The sequence below is a fragment of the Micromys minutus genome, assembly GCF_963924665.1.
Source record: "Micromys minutus genome assembly, chromosome: 6".
NCBI lineage: Eukaryota > Metazoa > Chordata > Mammalia > Rodentia > Muridae > Micromys > Micromys minutus.
Window position 1 is genome coordinate 70529485 of NC_137975.1, and position 17365 is coordinate 70546849.

General features: G+C 42.0%; 1 protein-coding gene across 12 annotated transcripts in view; it reads left to right on the forward strand.

Annotated features, from left to right (window-relative positions):
* The window catches only part of AMPH (amphiphysin), a gene marked incomplete at both ends in the record, with an annotated part of 190289 nt that overhangs the window by 161158 nt on the left and 11766 nt on the right, over positions 1–17365 (forward strand). For 9 of the 12 annotated variants that reach the window (XM_080918609.1, XM_080918601.1, XM_080918605.1 and 6 more), the window contains 2 exons: positions 1423–1545; positions 16244–16450. In XM_080918609.1, coding sequence (XP_080774735.1) covers positions 1423–1545; positions 16244–16450 — 330 coding nt within the window. The remainder of the gene's footprint in view (positions 1–1422; positions 1546–16243; positions 16451–17365) is intronic. The other 3 variants (XM_080918612.1, XM_080918602.1, XM_080918604.1) reach the window with 1 other exon arrangement.

A 17365-nucleotide genomic window follows, 5' to 3' on the forward strand; every position in this document is an offset into this window, starting at 1 on the left:
ACAAGGTGTTGCTTAAAATTTGAACTTCATTGGTATGTAGTAAGAAAATATTTATATTTTCATATCTCAAAAAAAAAAAAAAATAAAAGAGTGACCCATAAAACTAGTTTCAGAAGTGGGCTTTATACAGAGTGTGTCATCCTTGCTCATTACTAGTAAGCCACATTTGTTCCCTAGAACTTACGTACGTCACAGCCACAGTTGTTAGAATTCAGTGAACATGTGTGCTGGTGAGAAAATTCCAGCCCTATGTCTGTTCACTCCATACTATAGGTGCACTTTTTGATGTTAACAAGGACATACAGTTGTGCTCGTGCCTAACACCACACTCTGTTCATATTTAAATAAGGATCCAGAATCCCCCCCCCATTCCTAGAAATTCAAGGAAATGATCCAAACATTGTTCTGTATCTTTGGTTATTTTTGCATTTTTAAAATGCACGATATTTTTAATATTTTATATGAGTTGTGCATCAAATCTTTTCTTGTCTTCTTTATAGAACAGTTTCCCCATCGCTTTTATGTGAAATTCATTATGTGCTGCATTAAGTATACAGGAAAAGCAGAAGGTTTTGTGCTAATAGATGCTAGATGCCTGATAGTGTCTAAGGGCTGACTATAGAAAGCAGTCTCATGGGGAACAACAGCATCTTATTTTTCCCCCATAGTATAAAGTCTAATTGGAACCATGGATAAAACTGCCTTATAATTCTTCAAGCAACCAGTTGATTGCTACAGAGTTTTTGTGGGGAGGTCAAAAATTAGGGAGTGAACCATAACTTCAAACATTCCGCAGTTTGTGGAGAGGCCAGGCTGCATAGTCTGCTCTCCCAGCTTTGGAAGAGGAGATACACTGCACTAAATGAATATCTTTAATTTTCATACTGGAATGATCCTTCCATTTTTGTGTAATATGTATTTATACACCAAAGGATCACAGAAGTATGTGATCTATAAATTTTTTCGGGCTCTTTTCACTCAGCAAAGGTTGGACCTTCTAGAGATATTATCTTTGTCTCTGTGTCTCTGTATCTCTGCATTTCCCTCACTCCCTTCCTTCCTCCCCTTCCCCACCCCAGCTCTCTCTATACAACAGAAGAGTCATTTCATATTCTCTCATACAGTTCATAGTGGCATGAAGACACACTGTTTTAGGTGAATACAGAGGTAGGTTTTTGCCCAACTTTGAAGGAAACTGCTCTGGAGCCTATTCAGAAGCTCAAAACAATTCCACTTCAAGACTCTTTAGTTCTGCGAGGGCCCATGACACTAGATGGGAGAATTCATTTTTCTAGAATGGATGTAGTAAAATGGGCTCCCTATTCTGAATGATTATGAGATTCTAGATTGTCCAGAATTCTGCAGTGTCACCTAAATTACATGTTGAGTCTTCTTTTCTTCTTACCCCTCAATAAACTCAAGGCTGAAACTGAGCAGGTCCTACCTTCAGAGCCCCAAGCAGAGGAGCCTCCTGCAACTGCTGCTGCACCTACTTCTGGGCTAGACCTCGGGCTAGAGATGGAGGAACCAAAGGAGGAGGCCGTGGTGAGCACTATCCTTTTCCCCTTCATTCACTCTGCTGTTTCCTACAAGCTCCTCCCATGATCCATTGTATCACTTCCTGTTCAGGCTTTAGCTAACCTAAATATTTCCCTGATATCATCATTATTATTTTTTTTGAGACTATACCAAAGAATCAAATGTATCCAATAGGGAAACTGCCATGCAACCATTGGTGTGACTCTTCAAAACTGTGCCTTGATTGTTCTGATGAACTTCTTTTGTCAGTGGAGAGAATCAAACAGATTTCTTCGTTCCACCTCTGACAGTTTGAAATGTGCTGTAATTAGGGTGCAAACAGTCTGATGACTTTGTTGTTCATGTCTACGTGCTACTGGCAGTCAGGTCTGGACAGAGTATTTCCAGGTCCTTGGCCTCTTATCCAAAACGATAGAAAGTGAGGTCTCATACAGACCTGCAAAAGAAACAAGATAAATTGATTTGCAGCAAAATGATAGTCCAGATTAAACGACAAGACTGAAAGCAGAACACATGAGGAAATATACTCAAGAGTCCGCATTATGCTTCCCCCTATAGAGCTCAAGAGGATGGGCTGGCTACTGAGGGGCGTAGTTTGAATGGCTCTCAGTCTCATTGATTGGGTTATGTCATCATCTCTCTACTATGCATGTCCTTTCCCTTAATGCATCTGATTTAATCATATGCATGGCAAATTACACAGGCATAAGATGGTCCCTAAAAGAGGACATTTTGGTCTTACTACATAAGCAGCAAAAACTAGTTCCAACCAGACTGGCGCTTGTAGCCTTTCATACCTAACTAGGTTTGCAATTCACTTGAATAGTAGCCATATCATTTATTACCAGGGGTGGGGAAATTTATACCATTGTTTAGAATGAAACACATGTAGCCTATAGCCTATGGGAGTTTCAGGAGGTTCTGACGTTTTAGATGGGAGTGCTTATACATAGTATGTGCAGGTGACACAACTAGGCTACCATGTATGTTATTACAAGTTGGGGGATGATGATGATGCATTACTCAAAACCAGATGGATGTCCATGGTCACTATCTTGTTTCCTATGCTGGCCTGCCACATATGTATCAATTTCTTCTGGTTTTACTTTCATAAGTTGGTGATAGCCCAATATTGAACCAATGATAAATATTTTAGACCTGTGAATCTATAAATATTTATTCTCTTAAAATATTTTTTTCAAAATACAGTCTATACAGGCTTTGCAGCTATGAGGGACCTTAGGGATACCTTTTGTGCTGCGTTTGTGGGCTCTGTGGGAATGTAGGATTTTGTATGGTGTTAGGCTGTGACCCCGCTACTCACCTTAGCTGTGTGGTTACTTAAGATGACAAACAGAGGTTGAGGAGGTGGCTCAGTGGATGGCATGCATGCTGTACAAGTATGTACAAGATCCACAGGACCCACACCAAAAGCCAAGCATGGAGGTACATGCATATAGTACAAGCCCTGGAGACAGAGAGAGAATTCCAAGAACTTGTTGACTAGACAGTTTAGCCAACCAGTGAAATCCAGGTTCAGTTAGAGAGTCCGTTTCAAAAACCAAAGTGGACAGCAAATGTCTAAACTCTGGCCTCCACAAACACACATAAACACATATACCCACACATACATGCACACACACAAACATAGAAGGAAAAATACAACGGATATTCTTGACCACTGTTCTAGTTAAAGATATGATTGATTTTGAGATGAGTGTGGCCAACACCAAGGAGGTAAAATGGTGATGATTTAGATTTTGAAAAAAATGATTTGATTTTGAAATGTTCTGATCAAATTCCCACGTTGGGTGTCAGAAAGCACCCACACTTGTATACTTTATCGATCCCAGGCACCAGTGCAAAGCCTAATTGCATAAAGCCCATGACATTGAGCAGCAGAGTTGAGATGCAAAGGAGACAAGTCAATGCTCTAAGCACAGGTTCAAATGATGGTTCTCCGTGATCCCTTTTCAGGTTGTCAAGGCCACCCACCATCCCACTCACCCCAAATTTTATACTTCTGCAAGGAGATTTACTTTTTATCTCTTTCGTTGTGTTATGTTTTGTTTTCTAAGGGTCTCTCTGTGTAACACCCCTGACTGTCCTGAAACTCATTTAGTTGACCAGGCTTGTCTTGATCTCACAGAGCTCCACCTGCCTTTGCCTCCTGAGCTCTAGAATTAAAGGCATGTGCCACCATGCCTGACTTGCAAATATTTTTTTAAAATTCATTTTAAATAAAGTATAATTGCATCATTCATCCCTTTTCCTTTCCTCCCTCTGGTGCTTCCCATGTCTCCTACTCCAATTAATAGCCCTTTTCTTTGATTAGTATAATTATTTATACATATGCACAAACACATAAATGAGTCTGTTTCTGTTTGTGTACATGTGGTTTCAAGGCTGAAAACTTTGTATCAAATAACCCAAAGGACTGATCCGGGGGATCAGCTAATTTTCCCTCTCTCAGATCTTACTAATTACCTGTAGCTCTTTGTCTATGAATGGTAGCCCTTGATATTTGCCCCACTACCCTTAATATATATATTTGTATTGTCTATTTAGGTCTTGCCTGTATTTCTAGACAAGACAGTCTCATGGCTGTATTCCTGGTGTTCCAGGTCTTACAATCTTTCTTTCCCCCTCTTTCCTCAGTGTTCCCCAAGACATATCTGCAGGAACTATAGGTGTATCCATTGGGTCCAGGCTCCTATAACCATTTCATCTCTGCTTTGTATCCACTTGTGTTTTTCCATGAGGGTCTCCCTTTGCTGTAGAGGGAAGCTTCAGTGAAGGACAGTAGGCCCCTGGTAGGCTGAAATCTCTGCTTTACACCAGGACTTTCCACAATTTGTTCTTAGACTTAAGAAATGTCCTTGGGGGGTCACTGAAAAATCACAATGAAACAGAAGCACTTGTCCAAAATGTTTCCCAAAGGCAGAATGTGTCCTTGCCCATCGTTTTGACTGTCAAGCAGTTACTAAAGAGGATGTGGCAGTGATATCCTACCATGGGTAGGAACAGAATGATCTCCTTGGCTATTAAGTTGGTGTGGGGGAAATGATTTTACCTCCTGTGACTGTTTCTCATCTCTAAAGAAGTTGCACCTGATAAAGTTCTTATGCCCTTAAAAATCTACAACTGAATGCTCTGCTGAGGTGAAGCACAGTTTTATAGCTGTTTCTACCCCGTGTTTGCTAGGCTGTTGGGGTGACAGATCACTCTGGGGTAGTGTACTCACTAACGCCACAACTGTTCCAATGCCATGAAACTGGAGGGATGCCAGTGGGTCTTCCCAGGCTCAGCTACCTGATTCTCAAGCTTCAGGCCACACACCGATGCCTGTCAAGCCCCAGGCTATGCTAAGACATGTACATGGTCCTTGACACAGTCAGGGCTGGGAGATTTGTTCACTGAACATGAGAATACCCAAGTGATTTTCAGCCTAGTCTTGTCTCAGGCTGTGCCTGGCTCCTTTTCTTCAATTCTGTCATCCTGATCCAAAGCCCACTTGGGTGGCAATCTGCTGTTCCTGTTGTTGTCAATGTTTCAAGTCAGAATCTTAGTATGTGGGTTGGTTTGTTCCTCACTTATGTAGCTCAAGCTGGCCTCCTACTTCCACCCTCCTAAATTCTGGGGTTTCAGGCACATGTCACAATGACTTGTTTTTTAAAACAGCCCCAGGGCTAAAGTTATAACTCAGTATTATCATACTTGCATTTCATGACTGAAACCCAGGTTCAACAACAAACACTGTTAAATAAAGTTAAGTATAAATCTCTCTTATAAACTTGGCAAGAACCATTGAAGATACTATGATTCCTTTCCAAACCACTACTTACTAGTGTTCCCATTTCTGAGCACATGTACCTTTCCTTCAAAAGCTATGTCTGCTTCTCATCACTTTAAGATAAATCAGTAGTGGAAACTTTTGACCTGTATTTATGACCTGCCCTCCCATCAAGTAAAGTCAAATAAAAGGCAACTACTCAAAGCAGAAACCCCAGTCCTTACCCTAGACTCTTCCTGTGAGCCAGAAATATATAAAATGCTGGTGTGTGATATGGGAAGGCAAAGGGACTAAGAGCCCCACCTCTGGACCAGTGTAGCAGCAGGAGGAGCTCTGCTCAGGAAGGGCAGGGCACCAACCTGGTTCCCAGAGACACTGAGGAAGGGCCTAGCAGCTCCCACTTCTGGCTGAGGAAACTCATGCAGCCCTGGGTAAAAAGGAACAACAACAAACCTGTCAGCATGGATTCCTACAAAGGTAAAAGGGGGGAGGGTAATTTGTACCCCTGTAAAGGAAAGAGTGTAAAAACAGGAGAGGCTTTGGAGAATTCAGAGAATGGAACAGCCCCTCCAGCGCTCATTCTTGCAGAAACGTTTAATGCCACAAAGTGTCATTAATACATACTATGCCTTGTGCTTAAAGCCAAGTTAACAACAACGGAAATTCATTCACTTTGGCATCTCTGCAGATAATTTTAGAGGAAGATGTGGAGCTAATTCTAACTCCATGGCAACAGTGTAGCAATTGATTGAGTTGGACTACAACCCAGCTGCTTAGGGCTTCTGATAGACTTTCTCTTTAAAACAGACCCTGAAGAAAATATATAGTCCTTAATTTTCATTCTTTTAAATTTAAAATTTATAAACTGCCATAATTTTCAGCCCGTCAAGAGCTTCGGCTATCGCCTCATTTAGGGATAGTGAGCTAAGAGCAGTGGCGGTCTGCAGTTGGGATTCCCACTGCTTCTATCCCTTCAGTAACTTCCTCTGTGAGGTTACACAGCCAGCTCCAAGAGGAACTAAAACTCCACCCCCATCTTTAAAAATTCAGCACTCAATCGCTCTCTCTCATGTTGTCATCTGGACAATGAGAATGCAGAGCTCCAGGGGACTTCTACCTTTGGGATGACATTGATCCTTAGCTGGTGAAATATTCTTGTTTGTACTGCAATGGAGAAATCTAGGCAAAGATCACAAGGCCTTTTGCACTTTCCTATTCTCTACGTAACTTTCTAAACAGTGAAATCTAGAAGGTAATTGTCAAAAGTAATGTAGAAACGTGCTACCCAGCTGTTCTAGTTTTATTCTATTGTTGTGACCAAAGTGATGTAAGAAAGGAAAGAATGTATTTGACTCTGTTTTCCATATCACAGTTTGTCATTGAGAGAAGAAGTCAGAGTAGAAGTTAAAGGCAGGAACTTGAAGCAGAAACCATGACGGAACACTGCCTGCTGGCCTGATTGTTCAACTGTATGCTTAGCTACCTTCCTTATGCAGTCTAGGACCATCTGTTTAGGGAATGGTGCTGCCCACAGTAGGTTCATTCCTCCTTCATCAACTAACAGTCAATACAGTGCCTCCACAGACATGTCAAAAGGCCAATCTGATCCAGGCCATTCCTCAATTTGGCTTTCCTCTAAGCTGTGTCAAGTTAATGATTAAAACTAACTAGGACACCATGTAACCTCTTCTTCATTTCTGCTTGTTGCAAAATTTGCTATTGATGAGGAGAAACTTTGTGATATGATTGCTAGTTCCCAACTAGTACAGAAAGTAGGAAACATTACTTAAAGAGCGGTATTCCAAGTATATAAGGAGTAACTTCATGGCACAATGGTAGCAGGTCTGACTCCAAATGCATAAAGATACATATCAACTGTTTGAAAGCATACTTAGAGTACTCTTCAAACGTTGCTGGCTTGAGAGCTAACAATGGATGCGTGTAGGCTGTGCTCAAGTTCTAAGAATTGCTAATTTAGATGTTTATCTTTTTGGGAACAGATTGGTTTGACAAAAGCACAGAATTTAGACAGACTGGTCCAAACCTGTTCAGTACTTGAGCAAGTTCCTTGAGCTCTTTTCATCATGTTTAACTGCCAGGAAGTGGGAATAAGCTATAATAGAAATATTAACCGACTAATATGCAATAAACACAAAACTTCTGTGACAGCACCTTCAGAGTGCTACATTCACAGTCAATGCGGGTTTCCTACCTGGGCTACAGGATGGACATATAATAAAAATGACAGCAGTGGTCTCTGTGCACCAAGATTATTGTTCGTTAGAATCAGAATAAACTAGAAAGACTGGAGCTCAGTGGTCTTTCCATCAATTGTTTTTATAAAGCAAACATCAGGAATATTGCAATAGTCAATGTTGCAGCATAAGCTATCCTTCAGTTACCAGATGGTGTCAGTCATTTAAAATGTGTAACGTATCCTACGTGTAGACTTCACTTTTCATGTGTCATTTATGGTAGAGATGATATAGTTAAAACATCTGCATACACACAGTGGATTGGGAAAACTAAAAACACAGAAACACCATAAAAAACAAAGCTAACTTCTATCAGTTCTTCTATTGTAATCAGTATTGATGATGTAAGAGAATACTGAAGAAAAACATCTAAATTTCTAGAGTGCTGTATTTTAGAACTTTCAACTATGACCAGGAGGCTGTCCCATAAGTGAAAGCGTAGAAGTGACTGAAGCAATGGCAGATGCTATCAGGCAGATAAGACCGAGTAAGGAGGTGCCTTCCTACAGCATCCACACCTTGGTACTAAGCTATTGGGAACATGCTTGCATACCTTTAGCACACATTTGGGACATTCAAAGTATGTGATTATATGCAACTTCTTGATTTCAGACACCAGGACAAAAGCCTGAGACTTTGATATCTTATGTATCAAAGCAGCCTGGCCACCAAGTTCCCCAGCATCCCTTAATCCCTACCTGACATACCCTGACTCCAACCATGAACTTCCCAGCCCAGGGGCTGAGCTACCCTTACACCAGAGGATTTCCCCCTATGGAATCCAGACATTTTGGACTCTGCCCTTCTTCTTCTCCTCTTTGCATGTGTACCCCCTTCTCTCCTTCTTTCTTCCCATCCCTTTCTCATAGTGACTTTTCTGGTCATGGTCCTTGGGGGCCAGTGAACTTGCCCATCAGAGAGCAACTTCCCAATAAACCTGCCTTTAATATAATGTAATTGGCTTAAATTGGTTCAGTTCTGCATATGTAGCAGAGGATAGCAGTGTCTGGCATCAATGTGAGAAGAGGCCTTTGGTGAGGGTAAGTTTTCACAATGTAGACAATGCCAAGGCACTGAGGTGGAAAGGGTGACTGGGGGAGGGTACACCTTTGTGGAGATGAGTGGAGGGGGAGGGGGGATGTGGGGGGAAGGAGATGACATTTCAAATGTAAATACGGAGAGTATCAAATAAAATAATTTTTTAAAAAATAAACTACCTAAACTGTAGTATTCCAAGAAGCACTGTTGTTATTTTCGATCTTGGCAAGCCCCATGAAAATGTCAATTTTAAATTGCAAGACATTAGAGGGCCAATACAGGTAAAAATCTCATGAGATAAATTCATTTAGAAACATTCTTGGGTAAAGATGAATTGGTTTATTTAGTAAAGAATCTAAAACTTAATGCTTGATAAAGCCCATAAATTGAAATAAAAGAATCAAATACATCAAATAAGTGAAAAAGTATAAATTGGTACAATTAAGCAACACAAAAATAACCTATCAGCAACAACTTGATAAATTTCTGCTTTGGATGGTTTCTGCTGCTATGATGAACACCATAGCCAAAACAATCTGGCGAATACGGGTTTGTTTGGTTTACACATCCCAATTACATTCCATCACTGTGGAGAGTCAAGGCAGGACCTCAATAAGGACAGGAACCTGCAGGCGGAAACCAAAGCAGAAGCTGCAGAGGAGAGCTGCATAGTGTTCGCTTCCTATGACTTGCTCAGCCTGAATTCTTGTATGCCCTAGGACCACCACCCAGAGTGGTCTTGGCACTCCTACGCTGGCCACTGATCAAGAAAATAATCTGAAAGGGCACCTGGAATCCCCCAGATGGGACACAAAACAAATAAAAAAAAAACATTTCTAACATACAGGAAATATTTTCACTGAATTTAAAGTAACTAATTAGGAGGGAATCAGTTTGAAAGCCACATAGGACATATGGGTCAACACAGAAGAAGAAAGGGGTTGCTTACAACAATGATGTTCCATTTTAGATAACAGATTACAAAATCGTTCTTCAAAATATAGAAAGAAAAGTTTTAAACTTTCTTCTCACAATGCAGTCCAAGAAGACAAGACGTCACTGAAAGGAAAAGCATCATTAGGAGTTAGATGGGAGGGATGTGAGAGTGGGCTCTGAAAGAAGAAAATGCAGTTTTAGGGTTAAGATATGAATGGGGAAGTTTATAGCAAAGTAGTGAATGAAAGTAGCGGGCACTGAGGATCTCCCATCATAGGAGGAAAGTATAGCAAAGGTAACAACTGGAAGGCCAAAAGGAAAGGTCCAACTTCTGGACCATTGTGATCCTCAGGAAAGGCTTGCCATGTTGAATGGAAGTTTTCTAATAAAAGAATCCTTGAGGGCAGATGCAAAGAAATCACAACCAGCAAGAGATAATTTCTCTCGAGTGGATGTGTGTTAAGATTACTTGTGTGAAAAGTATATCATTTCTAGATATGACAATGAAGACACAAGACTATTTAGGTAAAGAAAAGGGAATAAAGGAGATGGGGAAGAATAGGGAGGTAAGTGTGCAAATACGGGCCAAGTAGTGATATCATAGAAATGTCTGGGAGACCCATTAATATGTACAATGATAGAGTCTATCAAAGCATCAAAGAACAGCAAAACTGGCAGTAACATCGACATATATTGTCAAAATTTTAATTCAAAGCTGTAAAGGTCCTGCAAGTCAGTATCAGTGAGTCTGCTTCAGACTTACCCTTCTCAAAACAAGGTCAGAAGTTACTGGAACAGCCCAGCACTTTCATGCAGAATGTAGCATCACCACCAAGTCAGTAACTGACCATTATAAAGAGAGCAAAAGGCATTATCAAAAACAGCGATGTGAAATCTCTAGAAGAACTCTGAAAGTTTCTGTGACAGCATCTTGCCACTGACTCTCACATGGGCCATACAAACATGAATAAGCGAATAAATAACTTGTTATTTGTAAGGTAGATAATTGGATGTTTACTGCACAGTTCTTTTTGGTTGTCTTTTTGAAAGTTTTCATGAAGAAATCGTGTATAAAACCACTCTCTCCAATCTCCTCAGAGATATCATAAATAAAAGAGTGGTTTAGTATTTAAATAGATAGTGTTTATAGTTGCTCACAAGCCCAAAAGGTCTTTCTCACAGTGTATAGCATTAAAACTGGAAACCTACTAGTAGTCAGCGTTATGAGAACTGCTATATAAAGGATTAAATACAAAAGTAATCAGAACACCCAAGATATACCATATGAAGCTCAAGAGAAGGAAGACCAAAATGTGCATGCTTCAGTCCATCTTAGAAAGGGGAACAATATACTCACAGGAGGAAATGCAGGGACAAAGAGTGGTGCAGATACTGAAGGAAAGGCCAATCAGAAACTGCTCCACCTGGGGATTCATCCCATATGCAGCCACCAAACCCAGACACTCTTGCTGATGCCAAGAAGTGCATGCTGATTGAAGTCTGATACGGATGTCTTCTGAGAGGCTCTGCCAGAGCCTTACTGATATAGATGAGAATGTTTGCAGCCAACCATCAGACTGAGCACGGGGACCCTAATAGAGGAGGTAGACAAAGGAGCTGAAGGGGTTCACAACCCCATAGGAAGAACAACAATATCTACCAACCAGATCCCCCAGAGCTCCCAGAGACTAAACCACCGATCAAAGAGTATACGTGGAGAGACCTGTGTCTCCAGCTACATATGTAGCAGAGGAATGCATTTTCTGGCATCTACAGGACAGGTCCTTGGTCCTCTAAAGGTTTGTTTCCCCAGTGTAGGGAATGCCAGGGTGTTGAGGTGGGAGTGGGTGGGTGGAAGGTGGATCATCCTCATAAAAGCAGGGAGAGAAGGAAGGCAGAGGGAGTAACTGAGAAAGGGGATGACATTTGAAATGTAAATACATAAGCTATCCAGTAAATTTTTTAAAAAAAACTTTATATACCACTGATGTAATTTTAAAAATGAACATGATTTATTTTTTTATTTAAAAATGCCCTGGCATGAGTATAAAATTAGGAATAAAAAATATATCTAAAATCTACCAGCATGCTTTCATTATTTTTTAGCTCATGGTACCATGGCATCTTCTTTAAATAATGTATATACATACATATTATATATACATATGTGTGTATATTATGTATATGTGTGTATGGTGGGTGTGTGGGTATCACACACACACACACACACACACACAGGAGACCCATAATTAATAGTTGGTGGGCTTCTTCTCAGGCATTGTTTGGAGTTACTGTTATCGAGCGAAGGAGTAAATGAACAAAACAGTGAATGGTCTAGCTTCACTGACTACAAAGTCTCCTGCAGCCTCCCCACTGGGAGATCTCAGTCTTTGCCATCTTGATCCTGTGACCTCATCCTTTCCCCTCCTTCAAGACGTGGTAACTCTGAGCTTGATATGCTAGGTTCCTGTAACTCTACTTCCAGGTTTTGCTAATTCAGTTACTGATATTCAGAAGATTCTCACAGAAACGCCCTAACATTTGCCCCAACACAGAAGTGAAGATGATAAAGCAGATAAGAAAGTAGTGCTTCTGGTGTGATTGGTGTCTATAGCTCACCCCCTCCAAGGTTTATGCACTGTCATGGTGGAATGCTTATGCTGGTCGCAGGATTGTTGGTTATGGCTTGTTAATCTCATCAGAAAAATGATCAGGTGCCTGAGGACAGGGGAGAGCTCTTTCAGCTTCTGGGTTTTGTTTTTAAATTAGGTATTTTCTATCAGGGGAAAAAAAAACTTTAGAGAACTGTGGTTCATATAAACACAGCACAGTTCCTTCAGCAGTTTCTGGGATCCAGTCTTCCTGGATGAAGCTGTTAAAAAGCAATCAAAGCAGAGCACATAGTCTTTTCATATCTACAGAAATGCTGGTCAGTTGAGATGAATGAAAACAGTAGGTGGGGAATAATATTAGGATCCAAACTTTTCCAGTCCTTCCTTGATTTAACCTAATACTATCTCCTACTTGGAGTAGGTTCCTAATTTCTGTTGTTCTTTTATGTTAGTCCATCACAATAAATAGGGAGTAGGAAAATTTCAGTAAGAGGGAAATTTGGAAGACATTACAGGCATAAAAGGAGGACTGAGATACCCAAAACTCAAGTCAGAAACAGAAATCGCACGTAGGGAAATAGAAAGAGCTGTGATCGTGGTACTTTAAAGTGTAGAATCAAAATGTTCATTGAATATGGCCAGAGAATTGGAAATGCATTGCTAGTCATGCCAAGAACTGAGAAGACTTCTACTTTCATTTTCTGAGTAGGTCATTCTGCACGTCTTCTTCCCCAGCACTGTTCATTCCAGGGTCTGGGTGACTTTTCATTTGGATTAGTTATTTTATTTATTTACATTTCAAATGTTATCCCCTTTCCCGGTTTCCTTCCAGAAACCCCCTATCCCATCCCCCCACCCCCTGCTTCTATGAGGGTGCCCCCACCCTAGCGTTCTCCTATGCTGGGGCATGGAACCTTCACAGGACTAAGGGCCTCCTTCCCACTGATGCCCGACAAGGCCACCTTCTGTTACATATGCAGCTGGAGCCATGGGTCCGTTCATATGTACTCTTTGATTGATGGTTTAGTCCCTGGGAGCTCTGGAGGGTCTGGTTGGTTGACTTTTATTTGCTACTATCTTAACAGCCCTTTCCTACATTAGGTTCCTTTCATGTGACAGTGCCACCTGCTGGCGTCTGGTGTCACTGCAACATTGGAGTCAGAACCAGTGGATTTTGTCAACACCTGTGAACACATTACTTCACCAAAGGAGAACTATAATGTGACTCTCTTGCGATAGTAAAGTTGGATACACCCTACAGACAGACAGACAGAAAATGAGCATGCATAAGCTAGTGATCCCATTTGCATCAAATGAGTTTTACAGTTACCTTGGTTTTTCTGTTGAGATGGATAGGTGGTTAATAGTGTTTGCTGTCTTTCCAGAGGACTCCAGTTCAGTTTCTAGCACCCAATCGGGTGCCTCATATCCACCTGGAATTTCAGTTCCAGGAGGTCTAATGTCCTTTCCTAACCTCCACAGAAACCTGCATACATGTGCACACAAAGACACAATCACACACATATATAATAATGTATAGATTAGTAAGATAAAATAAATTTAAAAAAACATAAAATCACCTTTGACAATACTATCAATATGCCATAAAATTAATATACTTTTTCTAAAGAAGCAACATTAATTCAGATAAACAATACTAAGTACAAACAAATGATATGTGCTGCTCAGAACATATGTGCATGAAAAATGTATGTAAGTGGAGGTATGTATTATGAAATACAAATGCATGTGTTTCGTCTATAGCAGTGTGTGTGTGTGTGTGTGTGTGTGTGTGTGTGTGTGTGTCTGGTTTGCCATTCTGTCTGCCTATATTTAGAGTCCATCTTTTTTCAAACATATTGTACTATCGAAGCCTTTGGGTTGGTCATACTTTAACTCTTTTCACGACAGATGAAAAGCAAAACTGACAGATTTATAACTAAGCAGTTTGTCTTTCTTATTCAAGCCTGTGAGTCACTTCGTTCATCTCATACAGTTCCCAGGGTGGAAGAACACTGGCTAAGCCTTTAGTATCCTAGTGAAGGTCTATTTCCTCCCTCCCTCTCATCCCCCCTCCCTCTCGTCCCCCTCCCTCTCATCCCCCTCTCTTCCTTCCTTCCTTCCATCTATCTTTCCTTCATTCCTTCCTTCCTTCCATCCATCCTTCCTTCCTTCCTTTTCTTACAATGCCTGGCACTAAAACTCAGGCCTCAGCTAGGAGCATTGTACCACTGAGTTCCATCCCAACCTAAAATTGCTGATTTCACTGACACGTGAATCAAGGAGTCGTTGCTCACTATTCTCGGGATTGAGATGCCTTCCTAAGTTGTTACCAACTAAACTTCTCTTGACAACAGTAATGACAACATCTATAAAGAACCTCATTGTTTACATAAAAGGGGAAATGCAATTCTCTTACATTTTAAATTCATTTTTTCTTGTTGGGCTCGTCAGCCATTGACTGAAACACAGATCTTCTTATCACTTTCGGATCAGCATTTAAAATCCATTTCGGTTAGTATCGGCTACAGCTCCCACGAGGCAATCATTTTTCTGAGTGCATGCACTTAATAACAGAGTACAAATAAAGAAAATTAAGGACAAGTGGCTGCATTTGCCTAATAAGAGATTCTCACACGAGGCACAGTTGTTTCTGCGGATATGGATGACATCTCATCGTGTGTCAAATGGTATCTCTCCCCAAAGTGAAATTATGGCATTTGGAAAAAGTGCCTCATAGAATATTTTTATACTTTATTTGTTTATTTATACGTACTTTGGTGGGTTTTTTTTCTGCTTGGATGTGTGCGTGAGGGTGTCAGATCTTGGAGCTCCAGACAGTTCCAAGCTGCCATGTGGGTGCTGGGAATCACCAGTGCTCTTCACTGCTGAGCCGTCTCTCCAGCCACATGTGGAAGATTCCTTCATGAAATGTAGGAGCTGTAACTTTGAGGCAGACGGGAGCCCTTAGAGAATACCGTGCTGAGTGCCTGCGTGAGGTCACATTTCCGTGGCACATCTGTGATGCCCATGAGCGCTACTCTCCACTGGTTGGGGAGCCAGTGCTTAGGAGAACGTGCCCCTCCTGGCTTACACAGTCAACAGCGCAGAGCTGAAAGGAAAGGAAAGCACCAGCTGATGCTGCCCTCATCAGGATGTCCCGGGTATTCTATATAAACTCGGTCTCACCGTTCTTTCTCAATAGTCCTTATTCTACCGTCTCTAATCAGGTCTGCTGTGCTATTAAAGGTCCTATTAAAGGTTAGACTCTAAACCAGTGTGTCCACATGTAAGACTCGCGATGGTGCCTCCTTCATTTCATCAGCACATACTCGAAACTCTACTGGAAACTTTTATTACTGTTGCTTCCCTTAGTAAAGGCCCAAAGTCGGACTTGCCGTTTCCCTGGCCGGCAGATGGCTCCATGGGTATTTATATATTGCTGGTGCGAATTAGATTTTTCAAGCCACTACCCCTCGCCCTCTAGTGTTCATTTAGGGGAAACCCAACCATCACTTCGGTTCCTTGAAGGTGACTCAGCTATGAAGCCTTATCCAGACAAATGTGGAGACCATCACAAAGTGCAGCCCTCCTGACTGTGACTGTACGATGGGACGTCACCCCCACTCTGGTGTTCTTCCATGAGCCAGTCCTCACAGGATCTCGGTTCCCTTCAGTGCTATAACAGGAGCTCCCTAAAGCTCTATCCCCTGTGACCTGTTTTCATGCAACAACAACAATCAAAGAAGAGTAGCTTATTGAGAAAGATCCACTCACCACTTACCGAAATCCTGTAAAGGATGGTAGATGTCACCTGTTCCAATGCCATCCCCCATACCTGGCTGAAGGGAAAAATAAGGGATGCAGAATCCATTTCATTCTGCTCTGAGGATGCTCTGAGAAAGACTGAGCTCCGAGTAAGCAGCTTCTGCTGCCCGATTCCCGGGATTTTGTTTACGGCAAAGCAGCTCAGTGCCGGGGGCTTTGGAAGTTCGGGAGGAATAATGGGGTGGGCCCGAGGCCGTGAGGCTCAGGAGACACAGGCATAGTGACTTCCCCCTACCTTGCAGATCTCTCCCGGAGCTGATGCCGGCGAGACTGTGGGGACTACAGTGCCAACTGAGGGGACCCCAGTGGAGGAAGCAGAGGCAGAGAAGGCAGCCCTCCCTGCTGGAGAAGGAGAAAGTCCAGAGGGAGCCAAAATCGATGGCGAAAGCACAGAGCTTGCAGGCAGTGAGAGCCCTCAACCGGCAGAACCGGAAGCTGGCATTCCTCAGGTAAGGGTTCCTTGCGGGACGTCTAAGAAGAGGGCTATTTAGTTCTTTTCTGCTGGCTTGGGCGGTAGCTGTCTGTGCTTGGAATGGACATCCCACACATGTGGCTGAAGTTCAGAAATGGAGAAAGAAGCTTTGGTCGCGATAGAAGCAATAAAGCACAGACGGGTGTGTCTTTGGGTTGCTGTTGCTGTGAAGAGACACCACGACCTCAGCTACTCTTATAAGGGAAAGCATGTAATTGGGGCTGGCTTATAGTTCTGAGGTTTAGTTCATTACAGTTACGGCGGGTAGCATGGTAACAGACATGGTGCTGGAGAAGGAGCTGAGAGTTGTACTTCTAGGTCTACAGGCAGCAGGAAGAAACAGTGTGCCACTATGCCTGGCTTGATCTTCTGAAACCTGTAAGTGACACACTTCCTCCAATGAGGTCACATAATGCCACTCTTTATGAGTCTGTGGGGGCCGTTTTTATTCAGACCACCACAGTGAGAAAACCCATAATGGAGAGAGGAAGGAAGAGCGTGATAAAAAATATAGAGCTATTTGAGTAATAAATGGCCTCCAAAGGCCTAGCCCAGTGACAGCCTTTGCTGGGAACTCAGAGTAAGTAGTGATTCTGAGTCTCTATTACTATCATTTCATGCTTATCATTTTTAGAGCATCTCACATTCCCTCAAGGACTTTCTTATCACAGCTAATCCCAGTTTTGAAGGAAACAGTCAGATGAGCACACACAGGAAGTTAGAGTTGCTTCTGACTCTTCCTGTCCCCTGCAGCACTCAAAGACAGTACATGCCAGGCCCCTTGGGCAATCATGAACAGCCAGCTGCAAAGTGTGACAGCAACGGGAAGTCCCCTCTTGCATTCTCTCTTCAGGACAGCCTCCTTCAGGGCAGACCCTCTTCTTTTTTACCC